We start from the raw sequence: 16,915 nt of genomic DNA, 5'->3' as shown, positions 1-16,915 counted from the left end.
TTGTCACTATACAATACCATATTCAACTTCATATAGAAGTTATTCGTGAAATGTTGAAGAGAAATGAGGAAAACTGTAGAATTAATATACTAAAGACTGGAACTGACTATACTGACAAATGAGAGCACATTTCAATTAACATTTGCCAATTATGGGAAATCCAAATTCAGCTTAATCGACACCTATATCAAATCCTTTAGTCCTATAAATTAGCTTCCTGGGACACATAATTCCAGGAAAGTTTAACAGAGACATGTATAATTGATGTGTTAGCACTCTCACAGTACGCCAGAGAGTGCATTTAGGTGTCACTGGTCTATTTCAGCACTACTGGAGATGAACAAATTAACCAGCTGCAGAGCCTATGGAGTTTCACAAAAAAGTCTATTTTAAGGTTTCATGTACTTGGAGAAGATTTAGGATGAACGTATGGGATTAAGGAGTTATACAGATAATGGTAACAGATTTTATAATGCAAGAAACACCATCGCTTATTCAACTATTTTTGTCTATCAATGCAAGCTCTTTATCACCATAGAAACACATAATAGCATTATGAAATCATTGTATGCTTAGTGATTGCCTACATAATAACAAGTGTTAACAGCAGAGTCTAACTCTACTTGACATTGTTAATGCAACAAAATATTTAATTTTTCAGGAACATGTAGACTCTAGCCTGGATGTAAACATAGACGAACATAATGCAAATTAAGTATAAGCTATTGTGGAAAGGTAAGTGAACCCAGAAAATAAATTAATTTAAAACATATGCATTTATACTTACTCTTTCACCAATTAACATATGTATGCATTATTATTGTTGTATTCCTGGAATATATTTATCATTGTCTAAAAATTAAATCCTATCTAGCTAATATGAACATGACAACATAATTCAAACAGTTTACTGTCAGGGAGATGATTGTGCAAAGACATTGCTTTGGTTAATTAATCTTTGTACTTGACAAAGTATTTTTCACAAATAAAAATTTAAATAATTGGATTTATTGTATTTCCAGGAAATATCAATTGCAAAAAAAAATGACAATGTTTGAAGAAAAAGCAACAGAAAGCCAAAATAATCCTTGTATGTAGATTAAAATAGTTGAACCATAATCAATAAAGTGTCCGAAACCCCCCCATAATTATTCCATGAAATATTGTAACAATTGGCAAATTTTTATATTTAATAACAAATTTACTCTCTCTGAATATTTTCATATTAATTTAAAGGAATAATTCCTAGAAATTTACCAAATCTATATATTTATAGAATGTTAGAAGTTTTTAAATAAGTAGAAAACAAACACATTTAATCAATACAGATATTTTAACATACTAAATAACAATAAAACATACTTGGGTGCCTTTATAATATGTCCATTTGGCTAGGCCAAACTGCCTTTCCCAGAAATCCTTTTCCTACTAATTTCCCATTAAGATAGGTCATAAGAGAGATTCTTGTGCATGATAGAGTCATCTCTCAGTGTCTGTGGGGGACTGATTCCAGGACCCCCGAGGATACCAAAATCCTCAGATACTCAAATACCCTATATAAAATGGCGTAGTGTTTGTCTATAACCTACGTATATCCTCATATATTTAAAAATATCTCTAGACTACTTATAGTACCTAATACAATGTAAATGCTATGTAAATAGTTGTAAATACAAAGTAAATGCTATGTAAATAATTGCCAGTGCTATAAATTCAAGTTTTGATGTTTGGAAATTCTGGAATTTTTTTTTCCAAAATTTTCAATGTGTTGTTGGTTGACTCCTTGGATGTGGAACCCTAGAATCTGTGGATATGGAGGGTAGATTGTATTTGAAAGACAGAAGTGAAGCAACAGCCATTTTGTATATCACACATGCTGCTGCTTAATTACTTGCTCATGTTATTAGCGTGACACAGCTGCTGACCCTTAAAATATTCCACCTTCCCTAGGATCTTCCTTCAGCTTCTCTGACTCTTGGTCCAGGTAAGTGTGTTTAGTAAAAGTGTACAATTTCAAAAGATACAAATGCTGTTTAGGTCTATGGTGAGAGTACGTGGATGAAGCATGAATTTCCCTGGGTGGGGATGAGGATTCCACTGGGACAACCTATGAGAGCTGGGATAGTGGGAAATAAATATGCTGCTTTTACATCCTGGGTGTCTATATCCTGACCAAATGCCAGCTGTTGCCATCAGTAAACCTTACTTGCTGCACTTCCTGGTAGATGGAATAAACAAATTGATTCTCAGGGAGACAAAGAGAAAAGAGTCCATATGAGGTCTTGAGTAGTGACCCAAGGCAAATTTGTCCAAAGCTCACCAGTGTTTTGAGACATTCTACTTGTTGGCCTTCAGGGCTAATTCACATTGTTAGGTTTATTGAGCATATTCTCCTACCTGTTGCCACTTTCTCTTATTAGCAACAATAAAATCTACAAATATAAAAGGGAAACAATAATAGAAAATAAAGATATAGGCCAGGTTTCACTCAGGGACATAAAATGACATAATCTGATCAGATTCCTAAATTATATACTTAATCTTATGAATAAAAATAAACAACAGCACAGGGTTCAAGAAAAACTTTGAGATTATATTCAGCATAGTATTTCACTGTAACAAGCTAGGTGGTCTCTAACAGCTGGAAGTAAAGGGGTCTCACATGTGAGTACTATAATATTATTGAGTCCACCAAGAGGGGGCAACCAAGGACACACCTCTGTTGTAATCAAAACTGAGTTTATTACCATGTTGTGCCTAGAGCGAGAATGCAGCACAAATGAGCCTCAGGAGTGACTCCTATTTCTTCTGAATCTATGGGGAAATGTTTCTTGTGGTTTTACTTCAGCCAGAGGTTCATTATTATGGCTTACAAATTAACATTTTCGAGGAGGCCTGTCAGTGGTTTCTGATTATAGCAGACTATGGATTTGTTACACACGAATATCCTAGAAAAAATGAAATATAAGAAAACTCAGTGGTTCAAACTTTACATTATTTAAAGGTCAATAAATCTAATGATAACTTTGCTACATTTGCTTTTTAATGGTAGTCTTACACCCAGCAATGGGTTATTTAATTTATGGTTGATTTTTAAGGGAATGATACATATCTTCTAAAATATGTTTACCTAAAGCTTGGCCTAGAGCTGAATTTGAGCATCTTTAGCTTGTCTTTTAACTTATGGGACATTTGAAGAACACTTGAAAATTCTCAGTTACTCTTGGGGCACTATGTTGGTTGCTGATGATAAATGGAAATCTATGGACATAAGAGGAAGTTGGATTCAAATCTAATCTTTGGATACCTGGGCAGGCACATATCATGACTAATGTAAGATCTGGGTATAATCAATAGAAATGATGTGTGGGGTTAGGAATTGTCCTCATCCCCTTTCTGGTTTACCTCACTTACTGATTATTTCAACAGCACAGAGGACTAATCTTATTCACTACAACGTGATTCTCTATCTTTTACAAATTATGATGCAATGTCTTATCAATAAATCTTCAGTTCAAGCAACATAGATTTCCAGCACTGCCTTGTATGATTTTCTACTGTATTGTTATCCAACTATCAATAAGTATAAAAAAGCAAAGTATGTGGTCAAATATGAAAAATTTCACATCAAAATCTCATTTTTATATCAATTGTGAGATAATTATAAAATTACCTAGAGACAAATATTAAGAAGAATGTGAAGAATGTCTTTGGAAATAGATTTCTTTTTATAAGCCATCTAAATACATTGTCCTTTTATCTTCAAAGCATTTGCTATCTCTAAGGAAAAATGATAGTTTCAAAAATAATGTTTGCATTGATTGATTACATAATTTGAGAGACTTAAAAATGTTAGAGATTTTCAGAGAGAAAATTCTTGCAGGCAATTGTTACATGAAATATTCTGATTATTTTTCATTTTAGAAGCCAAGCACAATCATATTAATAGTTTTATGTAGAGAGTTTTCTTATTGTAGGAATGTCCGTACCATTTTATTGTCCTTTTAGCGATGTTTTATTCTTTATAATTTTAGCAAATTTTGTGTATTCATTACTACTTACCTTAAAAATACTTTGGTACTTTGGCATCCTTTTATCTGCCTTTTCTGTGTGTCTATGTTATTTCTGTAGTAGTAAATGATTCAGGAATAATAGAGTCATTGTTTATTTGTGAAAAAATATTAGATAATCTTATTTTTACTATTGCTATTACTTACTATGTCAAAAACTACTTATTGAACAATAATTACATTAAGCCTTACTTCAAGACAGTAAATAAATAGACTGATTAGATTTAACAACTTGAAGTGATACCATGGAGAATTATAGTGATAAAATAAAAATGTTTAAAAAAATGAATTAACTCATTTTATTTAAGCTTAATGGCTTTAAATAATGTCAGTCTCTTAATAATATCTAATATTTAAGGCATGCTAGATTGAAAGGTACTAGTGACTATTCTTTTTCTCTCTGGCCATACATATATGACATATATATATCATATATAATATATCATATATGTTATAGATATTATATATATGATATCACATGTATATGATAGCTCTATACATATATCTATCTCTCTACTTATCTATTTATCACCTATCAATATCTATTTATCATCATCTATCTATAGAGAGATAGGTGTCTTAAATTGAGCTTTTAAAAAAATCTCATCATTGATTATGGGGTTTATTCATTAACTTTTTTCTCCTTCTTAACCAGTTTCCTAGTTAATTGCCAATTTTACCTTCTCCATGACTCCCCATTTTATTTTCTAACATCTATAGCCAAGTTTAACATGTTAATTAAACCTCATCATCTTGAGTTTAGGCTCTTTTTGCAATATAACTGGTCAACTTTCAATATTTTTACCTTTAACCTATTTTTCACAATACCAGCAAAGGTTTATTTTTGCATCATGTGCCAATGATGAAGCTTAAAACTCTTAGCATGCTTACATGGATATATAACATCTTATATGGATATATAATATAATTTTTACTAATATAGCATTTCTGTAAATGCAGTGAATAATTTCAGCAGGGCCAAGCTACTTCTGTCCTTAATGTCCAAATAGTTTCATACTTCTGTGTCTTGGCTTATACTATTTCATCTGGCTGGAATAGCCTTATCCATTGGTGTTCCCTCTTAAACAAAGTCACACAAATTCAAGTTCTAAAAATGTTCGTATATCTTGACAATTCATTATTCTTTGTTCTTCACACTCATTGCACTGTGTTCTGTACTCAATTATGGCATTCCTTATTGCACTTTTACTTGATTATTTCTTGTTGTCTTAATTTTCTAATAAATACTTTAGAGTCGGAAATTAAATTTAACACATCTTTATATGTATACACCTAGGCACGTCTCAGAATGTAGCAAGTACTCAAATATACTTTTTTTTAAATACAAAACTTTGTCTGACAATCATTGAAAAAAGAATCTGTTCACGTACAAACTATTTCATGTAACCAAATACGATGAACCTTTTGGAATGTAATACTTTCTAACTAGCAGTGTGGTTGATCCTATAAAGCAGCAATATATAATTTGAATTATACCTTTTTTTATAAAAGCATCATATCTAACAGCAAAATGAAAAGTGGCCTTATGTTCTGATTCTATGTACACTTTACTATAAATTTCTCTCCTATCATTAAACTGTATTAATAAAGTATAAACTGACTGGAGGAAAGGAAAAATTGTTCATGTGACTATATCTCTTCATTTTCAGGAAGTTAATATTACTATGTTAAATCTACTTTTTACACTTTTCAATATCACTGAAACTGTCTGACAATCAATGACATTTAAAATTGCTATCAGCCCAGCATGTGCCAACTTGGCTGTTATTCTTGGTGGTATGACGGCCCAACTGTAAACTCTCAACAGTTTAGTCAACAAATAAGAAACAGTGAAAGCAGGCACATGAGTCCTAGTTGTTGGGTGAAAACGTTCACTTGCAGGAAACATCGATTAAGAACAAGCATCAAAAATATAAAAATGGATGTCAACAATTTGGGAAAATATTGAAGATTTTTGGAAGAAGCCCTTAAAGAGAAAACACTCAAAAAACTGCTATATTCTCATGACTCTTTACTGGAAAGAGATGATACTGTGTGGGAAAAGTATTTTAAAAAACCTTAACCGTTTTATTTTCTCATTGACCATATATTTAATTTTAAAATGATATATTCTTAGTATCTATGTCTAAATAAACCTAAAATACCTTTTTATTATGAATATTTGTTTAAAAAGGATATTCTATACTGGATAATATGTGGTGATAATATCATAAGCTTATTAAGCACTTATCAAGCTATTCATTATGGCTATAGTCCAGACTATAGCTAACATGAGTAATAGTTACTTAAGCTTAAAGTCACATATTTTAATTATTATATATATAGAGTACATATATACATATAAGCACACTTGCACAAACTAACAACTAACAAACATACATACACACATATACATAAATGCATAATTTAAATCTTATTTTGGTAAGAATTTGGCTGAGGAAGATGATAGTACTTTTATTTCAATTTTCTACCTATCTATGTCCTTGTTCTTTAATTTTCAGAATTAATATTTACCTTTAAAAATTGCCCTTCAGGCTCAATGTTTATTTTCATAATTGTCTTTTCAAATTCTAATAGCAAAATCATACTTTGGGTAGTTTAATTTTCATTTCTCTTAACTTCAGTGATACCCAAAAAGTTTTGTGTATTTATTGTTTTTTTCTACAACCCCTATTGATTCTCATAGGTTTTGGGGAAGATTTTCTTTTTAATCAGACTCTAACTCATAACTTCTTTTTTTCTGTTGACTCAGGGTTAAAAATATTACTGCTAAAGTTTAGGCATAAACTATGGGGGCAAATGTCATGACCATTTATTATATATCTTCAGGAATATTGTTTGTTTTTATTATGTTAATTCATCTATTTATTGACAAATTTTTATAAAATGTCTTTATTTGAAGAAATATATAATAGAGAATTATATACTTTATGAATGAGAATCATTTTTCAAGGGATAAATTTTAATTTTGAATTTGTTCATTGTATTATCTTTAGATAAGGCAATATACCATGCACACAGATTTCAGAAAAGACCCTCTGGTCTTTTTACCTCAATTTTTCGATTCATCGCTTTAAAATCAGCAGTGGTTTGCTTCTCATTTGTGGCAGAGGTTGCCCATTTGTTCTCCAAACCATTTTTTTTCTTTCTGGACAGAGCCAGATTTCCTTTCCTAGGCTCTCTGCAGTTAGTGTGGTCATGTGACTCAGTTGTGGCAAGTAAGTCATCAGAAGTTACATAGATGACTTCCAGGCCTGGCCCCAAATATTTCCCGTGTGTTATTTCTACCTTCTTTATCAGACATGCTGGCTGAATTCAGAGGAGTCAGAGTTCTGAAGCAGGGTAGACCAAACTGGGGAGGGGACCTGTGTACCTGAAAGACCATTTATAAGACCACATATTCATCAGACAAACCCATTTTGGATTTCCCATGAGTAAGAAAGACACTCCTATTGCATTAAATCACTGGATTTGGGGGTTAATGTATAAAAACAATCACTCCAAGAACAGTTTTTTGTCTTCTCTCTGACCATAGGAACATTCTTCCTCTGATTCATGGTTGAGCTGTATTTCTACTCAGCCACTGACATTCATTGTTCAATTATTTCTTGACCTTCTCCACAATTGATTCCAGATATGGTTATTCTATATTCTTACATGGCCTTGAGATTCTTCCCCTAGATTTTTAAATGTGACATGAACATTATAATTGAAATAATCATAGCATTTTTATAATAGGCAGAAACCTTATATGCACAATGCAAATGCAATTATAGACACACTGTTTGTTAATTTTATGTGTCAAATTGGGCCGCAAAGTGGCCAGATATTTGTTCAAACATTACTCTAGGTGTTTTTGTGAGGGTGTTTTGGGTGAGATTAACATTTAAATTGGTAGAGTGAAGTAGATTGGTCTCTATAATGTAGAGACCATCTGTTGATAGCTTAAATTAAAAAAAAAAAAAAATTAAAAAAGCTTACCTTCCTCCAAGTAAGGGAGAATTCTTTCTGCCTGATAGCCTTCAAACTGAATGATTGGCTTTTTTCCTGACTTCAGATTTGAACTGAAACATTGACCCCTCCTATGTCTCGAGCCTGCTGACCTTTGGATTGGAACCACAGCATTGGCTTTTCTAGTTTTCAAGCCTTCTGACTTGGACTGAAACTAAACAATCAGCTCTCCTGGATTTTCAGCTTGCTAACTCACTCTACAGATCTCAGGTCTTACCTCTTAATATATATATATAATAAGAATATATATATATATACACACACACGTGTGTGTGTATATATATATATATATATACTACTGTAACAATACTATATATATATATATATATATATATATATATATATACTATTATACAATGTACAATATTGTAAGTATTGTAACATGGTATTTCTTGGAAGAACAACTAGAAAACATAAAATGAAAACAGCAAACAATTTTTTGTAAAGGCAGCTATTTATAGAACTAGACAATGGGATTAATTGAATCCTATCAACAGCATAATGAGGAAGAAAATAAAGTTCTCTTACTACTAAAATATTAAAATCATTGTGAAGATCTAAGATTTTTTAGGCTAGTGAAGAAAATCAGGCACTTCACTAATTAGCTTCCATAAACACAGGAAACTATTAGTAGAAAAGAGAAACTTAGAAGAAGAAAACATTTTTTAAAACATCATTAATTCAGTGGAGGATTACTGGACTGAATGTCAATACTATGACATAGTATGAGTGTGTTTCATGTTTGGTAATTGCAATCATTGTTGCTTTTGTTGTGGTCATCCATGTACAATGCTTGGTGTCAGTCGATTTATCTCTTGTAAAAATAAAATACAGTGTGTGTGAAAAAAAAAAAAAAAAAAAACAAAAAAAAAAAAACATCATTAATTGTAATATGCTGCTTAATTTTTTATTTCAAAGTGTCATCATTTAATGTGTTATTCAACTGAGCATAAGGCAAAAAAAATCTGTTTTATTTTTATTCTGTCATTTGACAAGTATTGACTTAGTGTCTACTAAATGCTGGATACTGAGATTATAACAATTATAAGACAGAAGACCTGGTTTCAAAGGCACTCAAAATTTGGTGAAGCAAAGTCATATTTAAAAACATAATAGCAAAAGTAAAGTGTTATAAAAGGTGTAATTCCAAAACATCATAGTGACATAAAAATAAAGAGGTAAACTCAACTAGTCTTGGCAACGAGATTAAGAGAGGTTAAGGAAGGCTCTCTCAGAGGCAGTTACTTGGGTGGAGTCTATTAGGTTAAAGCATTGGTTTGGTAGACCAAGTCTCAGAGTGCAGATCAGTAAAAAGGTAGCATAAGAAAATACAGACTTGAAACAATATGTTATGTTTGGAAGATCATAAGTTGTGGGTAAGAGGGCAGATTTGAGAGAGGAGGTGTTAGCTGCAGGAGAAAGGTAAAAATGTACACAGGCATCAGTAAGTTTTTTGTATGTTATATGCAGGAGACATTTTGTTTTTTCTTTAACTATCCATTCATGCTGTCCTATTCTTCTTCCTGAAAGCAAATTTGTTGAGTCAACAAACTATGAAATCATAAACCGCAGGGATGGTTGTTTTCTTCCCACTGTATATTAGAATGTGTTCCTTTCTAATGATTTAGGCATTGGCCTGGATTACAATATTGGCTAATCATATTTGGAGTTAAGTTAACTAAGGAAGTTTTAGGAGGGTTTTCTTGCTCTTAAAAAGAAATTAAAACAATTGACTTATCCAACACTGCCTGAATTTCTGAACTCTTCGTATTCCTTTCAATTTTGCTTGAAATAGGCCAATAATTTTTCTAAACTCTTCTTTTTTGTATTAACTTGATAAAAATTTACAATAACTTTGAACACTCACATATGGCTTTCCAACCTATTCACTTAGAACCTACAATGTTTTCTTTTTTAAGAAAAGTCATCCATTTTTTTAAAAGCTATTTTGCCACTGCATAACATGTGGTACCATCTTTTCAATTTCTGAGATTAGCATCCTCATTTTTGGAACTTACTTTCTAAGCCATTGCCACACATTTAGATATTTTGCAACAATAACACCGAGTTCCTGATACCAGTATTCTAAGTTAGTAAGCACGGACTAAATTATGCTGCAGAAACAACAATGACAATATTCTCAAGGGATTTATATAGCAAAAGTTAATTTTCTATTCACACACCATGTTGCATGTAGGTTGGCAGGGGACTCTGGGAAATCAATAATTCTGGGTTACTGGATGATGGAGAGTTTACTAGTTTTAAATATATCACATGGGACATACAACCTCCTCCATTACAGCAGTAGAGAAAGAATGGAGTAGTTAACAATAAATAAAGATTTCTCTGACTCTTCTTGGAGTTGAAAAACATTTCTGCCTGTATTTCATTCACCAGAACCTTTCCTATAGACTAGAAAATTCAGAGCAGGAGAATATCTCTTCCTCTGCTTTAATATAAGTCATATATTTTATTGCTATTGAAAAGGATTTTAGGGAATTCCATAGCGGTCCAGTGGTTAGGACTCTGCATTTTCACTGCTGATGGCCTGGGTTCGATCCCTGGTTGGGGAATTAAGATCCCACAAGCCACGTGGCGTGGTAAAAAAAAAAATGATTTTATTGCTTTTTAAAATATTTTTGTTTATTTAAATATTATCCACATTTCTGCATACTTAGGGAGTTTTTTTACTATTGATTTATTGAATTCCTTATAGTGTTTGTGATGTGCTATATGCATATTACATTATCTCCTAATTATAAATTTGTGTTTTCTTTCAAATTCTTATGTTTTATTCTTTTTTTTTTTTTTTTTTTTTTTTTTTTACTGTTTAAGAGTACTGGTTAGGCTCTAGAGAACAATAGGTATAATGGAAGTTACTGTTTACTTTCTGAAAGTATACATTATTATACTCTTCTATCCACTGAAAGTGTTGCCTTTTGGGCACATGTATCCATGTGAAGATGTCTGATCCAACCTTCCGTCTTGCTGCCTCCAGACTGTTGATTCTTCTATCCCCAATTCATGCTTAATTAAAGTTCAAAAATATAGACCACAGGGATAAGCAACGAACCTGGAGGGAATTGATACTTTCAATGATACTTAAATCTCTGGAATAGTCATTTTCTTTATGGTACTTTTTGGCTTTATAGAGCAACCTTGTTTATTTTAAATAATTTATTTTCTTATTGTTAAGTTTTGATTTTTTTTTTTTAAATCCTGAATATAATCTATAGGCAGGAATGCAATTTTCAATTACACTATCCCATCCTGTGACTCTTTTCATTTTCTTACTAGTGCTTTTTGAAGACCCAACTTGTAACATTGATAAAGTCTAATTTGCTATGATTTTTAAATGCTATTTTCAGTGTTTTAGCTAAACTATTTTCAACTAACTTCAAGGCACTAATGTTTTTTTCCTATATTTATTCTAGAAAATTTATGGCTTTAGGTTTTACATTTAGGACAATGACCTATTTTTAGTTAATTTTTTAAAGTTGTGTATATGTTGTGTGTGTGGTTTTTTTTAATGTGACTATTCCGAATATTCCAGCACTATTGGAAACACCCAGCTTTTTTTCCATTGGATTGGAGTCCATTAAATCTCAATCAATGGACAAGTATATGTAGTACTCTTTCTGGACTCTGTTCTCTTTTATTGATATATTTGCCTATACCTTCTCCAACCACATGATTGTGATTAATGAAACATTACTGTAGGTCTGGGCACGAGATAGTTAACCATGTGAAACTTCCAACTTTTTCTTTTTCAGTATAGCTTTGGCTATTGTAATTCGTTGTCATTCCCAGAAGTTTCAGGTTTTTATTCTAAAGGAGACATGGAGAGAAGAATCTGAGTTCCACAGTGGCCACTGTTCACCCTGCCCCCAAAGCCTGCAGCAAGAGTGAGACTTTCTCAGGACCTCACAGATTTTGAGTGAACGCCTGATATTGTCCTTAGAAAAGAGCCTGAGAGAGGTTGGAAATGTCTTCATTGTATATGGCTTTAAAGGGTTCTGTAATACAGAGGTCCTCAACCTTTTTGGCACCAGGGACCTGTTTCGTGGAAGACGATTTTTCCACGGGCGGGGCGTGGGGCGTATGGTTCAGGCAGTAACTGAGGAGTAACTGGGGAGCAACGGGGAGTGGCAGATGAAGCTTTGCTCACTCGCCTGCTGCCCACCTCCTGCTGTGCGGCCCAGTTCCTAACAGGCCGTGGACCGGTACCAGTCCATGGCCCAGGGGCTTGGGACCCCTGCTGTAATATTTTCCTAGCTTCTCTTACTGATTAATTAAAATGTTTCCAGAATTCTTCTTACTGGTGGCCAGCAGCAGCTGTCCCAGGCGAGCTAGTACTGGCATCACTTCTCTGTTTAGAAGTGCCTGTCTTTTCTTAGGTTTCTGGTTAGTTGGTCACCCTGTGACCTCAGTTTTTGATGGAAACAAGAAAATTTGAATTTGCTGATTGTCTGGTGTCTTCTGTGTGTTGGTTTGCTTTTGCTGTTATTACGAGTGGGAATGATGCTGTTTCAAGCTTTTTACATCCTAAATGGAAGCCAAAAGGCACACAGTCCTTTAGCCATATTTTGAAGACTTTCAGCATAGCAGGCACACGTTTCCAAAATTCAGCTTGGTTCCCCTCCTTCTGGTTTAGCTGAATGGTAAAAATCTCCACCCAACACATATCTTCTTCTTATTTGAGCTGATTTTTTTCCAAGACTCCTTGTAAGATCAGTAACGCGACCTTGCTGTTGAGAGACATGGGGCTAGAAGTAGGTAAGTTTGGAATGATCCTGGATAAGAAAAAGTTCAGACTCTTAATGAGGAATGTGGTAATATGGATGGAAAAGAAATGGTGGGTTCAAGAAGCAGAAGAGAATTAATTTAATGATTTATTTATTTATGAGATATTTAAGAAGTAGATAATGAGAAGGATACCCATGTTTTTTCTTTGTGTGACTGTGAAGAGTGTGAAACTCTTACTTATAGCAAGTTATACAAGTAAGATAAAAGGTTTTGGAAAGAAGACAAGTAGTAGACATTATTTAAGCTCTTTTCTGTGTATATGAACTGAGCTGTTGTCTTTCAGATGTATTCTTTTATTTAATCTTCACAATTACCCTTTAAATATATATTATTTTGATAACATTTTTACAGGTTAGGAAACTCAGTTGTAATGAAGTTGAGTAGCATGGATACTATGTGGCAGAACAGAGAACATGCAGTAACCCAGGGTTTGTAACCCTTGGCACTGATGACATCTTAAGCCCAGGTAATTCCTGGGGGGAGTTGTCCTGTGCATTGTAGGATCCCTGGACTCTACTCATTAGATGCCAGTAGCAACTACCTTCTCACTCAGTTGTGACAACCAAAAATGTCTCTAGATATTGCCAAAGTCCCACAGGGGAGGGGAGATTTGCCCAGTTTTGAGAACCATCGATCTAATCTCCCTTACTCCAACCTTTGTGCTATTAATGAGTCATATATTGCCTCTTGGAGTTCAGTATGTATCTTTGAATTTGACGTTAATCGATTATGAATATTATAACTACCCTAATTCTAAATGGAGGCAATGGTGAAAAATAGCTTATAAGTATTATCAGAAATTTGGGAAAATTAGTGAAATGGTCTTGGTCTGATGGTAGTTTTAATCTCTCTAACATATGCATAATTAGTGATACTAAAGAATTTCACCTAACCCATTTTGTTTCATATAAGATTTTATTAGCACAATTAAGCTACTCTTTAAAATCCATAAAAGTCCATCTGTCTGTAGTCTTGAGGCAGGCACATCTTTTTCAAGGTCATTTTGTAAATTGATAATTAACCTTCTAAATATAGGTACTTCATACTCAAGGTCTTTTGCCATATCTAATTAAAGCAAAGCAGTTGTATTTTTATCTCCCAGAAGATATGTGGCTTGCATTTATATTAGCATTTCAATTACAATGATGATTTCTTGGTTTTTATCAAAATAAAATGGTGGATGAAAACAACATCTGTTGAGATATTAACAGTAGTATTTGTGTATATATTATTATTATTATTATTTTTTTAAATACAGAATTTTACGTAGAAACTGTTTAAAGTAGCAAAAAACCCTGTCAAGACAGACCAGGTGGAAAATGGGTTCCCTTATAATGGAATTTTAGGGGAACAAAGTCTAAAAGGCCACAAAAGAGAAATAGCACCACTGTTATTTGAACAATGGCTAGTTACTTGCATTTTTTGGCATTGTTAGTCACTGAATCTGGGTTTTCCTCTGAATTCCACACAGAGCATGCACTACACAACAATTTTATCATAAAATACTTGCTTGCTACACACATTTTAGGACAAGCTACCACCAGAAACAAATCAATACAAATACATCAGGGGCAGAACAATCTCAGTAGTGGGTAACACACATTTTGCAGAATTCTGCTGAACAAAGGAACTGAATAGGCTGTGGGCAAAGCAAATGAGGGAGTTAAGGAATGAAATATTTTAAATATTAATAATTAACTCAGACATGGTACTGTATTTTCTGCAAAAGAAAATTAACATTTAGTAACACGCTAACATTTTTATCTCCAAAGAGATTAGTGCACTGGCACTAAGTATTTCGACAACAGTGGAGGGCTGTGGACAGCGGGTACCGAAAACACCCAGCCTTGCAGATCCCAAGGTAGCAGTGGCCTTCCTTCACTGATCACTCCCTTTGCCAGAAGTCCAGAAAGAACTTGCAGCATGATCACCTGCCTGCTGAACTTCCACGCTAAGTAGCAAACTTTAAGGAGCCAAAGAGGAGTCCCCAGTGGGCAAGGACAGCAGAGAAGAGAAACATGTTAAATGTAAACTTAAAAGACAGTAAAATGGGACACAACCCCCATTCAGATCCCAGAGATGTGGGCAAGTCCCCAAAAGTAGTTGTTAGATTTAAGAACTGGACACACCTCATTTCAAAACAACAACAACAACAAAACACAGTACATAGAAATATCGGGGATAACTGGAAAATTCACCAGAGAAATGTTCTATGAAAATCAAGCTCTTCGACTCAAAACGTCTCAGGGCTGAAACACACCCTCTATTCATCCAGGCAACAATGTTTGTTGCTTCTTATCAGGGATGCAGCTGGTCAAGGACACTAAATGGCTTTACAAAGCAACTTTTCAAACTTTCCTTTTGGGCCAAGGTCTGGGCCTGTGAGGACCAGGCAGCCCTGTGAGGGCTGGGAACAGCAGGTCCCAAAGGTTCCAGGTTCTGGCCCTTCCTTCCCAGACACAATGTCAAACACACAAAAGCTACTGTCATGTTACATTTTACATTTTGAAATATGGAAGCATCTTTTAAATACTCTTAAGGCATTTATTTATTAAAACGTTCTCTGTCAAGATTTCACATTAGCTTAAAATTCCAATCAGTCTTTACATTTCTCTGCTGAGGTCTCCACCTTCTCCAGCCATCAGTGCTACCGGCATCTACACAGTGAGCCCCATGGTCAGGCTTTTTGTTCCCTGGGTGAACCAACTAGATGTTAATACTGCTCTGCTACAAGGTAAAAGCTCCTAACTCAAACTTATTGGAAAAGGAGTGAAACTTCTGCAAAGTGCACTTTAAGAAGAGGTGCTTTTTGCTTATGAAAAGAAACCAGTGAGTCCTCTAAGAATAATAAAAGGGAATATTTTACAGTTAAGCACATGATTTGGAGTGAAGAATTCGGATGATGCTCGGCTGGTCCAGGCTGTTGATACTCTTCTTGTTCCTCCTGCGGGCCCCCTTCATCAGGTATCACGAAGCCTTCATCTGTGGCATAGAGAATATCCACAATCCTCTGCAATACAGGGTTGTTTTCCCCCTCGTTCTCCTGGCAAATCAATTCAATGTTCCTTAGCTTTCCAAAGTAGAACTCTCTCTCTTTCTCCAAGTCTTCGATGGTAAGTTTCAATACGTTGACCTGCTGCATCAATTCGGCTGCTTCGTCATCCCCGTTCCCCACACCAGGATTCTTCGGCATCACGCCCGGGCCAGCCTTAGGGGTTGCAGTAGTTCTGTGTGTTGCAATGGGCCTCTGTGGAGCTGCACTGCTAGAGCTGAGAGATTTCTTCGGTTTGTTCAGAGCTGGAGCAACAAGGCAGGGGGCCACCGCAGTTTCTTGACCTTGTCTGGCAGCTACAGGGTCATAGTCTTTCCCATCATAGTTTGCATCAAAAAACTTCTTGAACCACTGAACGAATTCAAAATTGTCCTGAAACTTTCCTTTTACTAATTTGTCCACAGGAATTATTTTGTCAACACCCATCCTCTTAAAACCTGCTTGTAGTATTTTGAAGTTCTGGATGTATTCATGTTCTAGCTTAGCTTGGAATTTCACTTCCTTCAAGGCAATGGAGCCAGGGAACAGCATGTCCATAAACTGACAATAGGCAGCCCCTGAGCACAGCTGTTCAATCTTTGTCAGATTCAACTGCAGAGACTCATTGATCCAGGCCAGCATGTCATGTCGACTGCGGTTATCACTGGTGACCGACGTTGAGTACACATTCACTGCCATCTTCGGCTCTCAGCTGGACCGCGTCCGCTGCCCGTTCCCGGCTCCGGTTCCGTCTTCGTCTCGTTCAAACCACCTGACCCCACCCGCTCCTGTGTATATATTATTAATAAGCTTTTATTAAGCACCCACTTGTCTGAATCAGAGATTTATAGATTCCAAAAGAGATCACACAGAAAAGTACTAAGTGGGAAAAACAGAGTCTAATAACTGATAAAAATTTAAATATGAAAAAAAGTCATAGACCTATTGATGTATAGAATCCCAAATTGGTTTAAGA

The 16,915-nt window shown here is 34.4% G+C and overlaps 1 protein-coding gene across 1 annotated transcript; it reads right to left on the bottom strand.

The window, feature by feature from the left end:
• Positions 1–15,547: 15,547 nt before the first annotated feature.
• On the bottom strand, positions 15,548–16,684 carry LOC132363550 (microtubule-associated protein RP/EB family member 1-like). Its single transcript, XM_059919234.1, has one exon. It carries the CDS (start codon positions 16,636–16,638, stop codon positions 15,664–15,666), a length of 975 nt encoding a protein of 324 aa, XP_059775217.1. The 5' UTR covers positions 16,639–16,684; the 3' UTR covers positions 15,548–15,663.
• Positions 16,685–16,915: the final 231 nt, after the last annotated feature.

Source organism: Balaenoptera ricei, chromosome 3 (assembly GCF_028023285.1).
Source record: "Balaenoptera ricei isolate mBalRic1 chromosome 3, mBalRic1.hap2, whole genome shotgun sequence".
Lineage (NCBI taxonomy): Eukaryota > Metazoa > Chordata > Mammalia > Artiodactyla > Balaenopteridae > Balaenoptera > Balaenoptera ricei.
Note: the sequence above shows the minus strand (reverse complement) of the source record. Positions and strands in the feature narration are given on the sequence as shown.

What these genes read in the sequence shown, in the direction of transcription:
- LOC132363550 (XM_059919234.1), bottom strand. Translation starts at nt 16,638, where the DNA reads ATGGCAGTGAATGTGTACTCAACGTCGGTCACCAGTGATAACCGCAGT.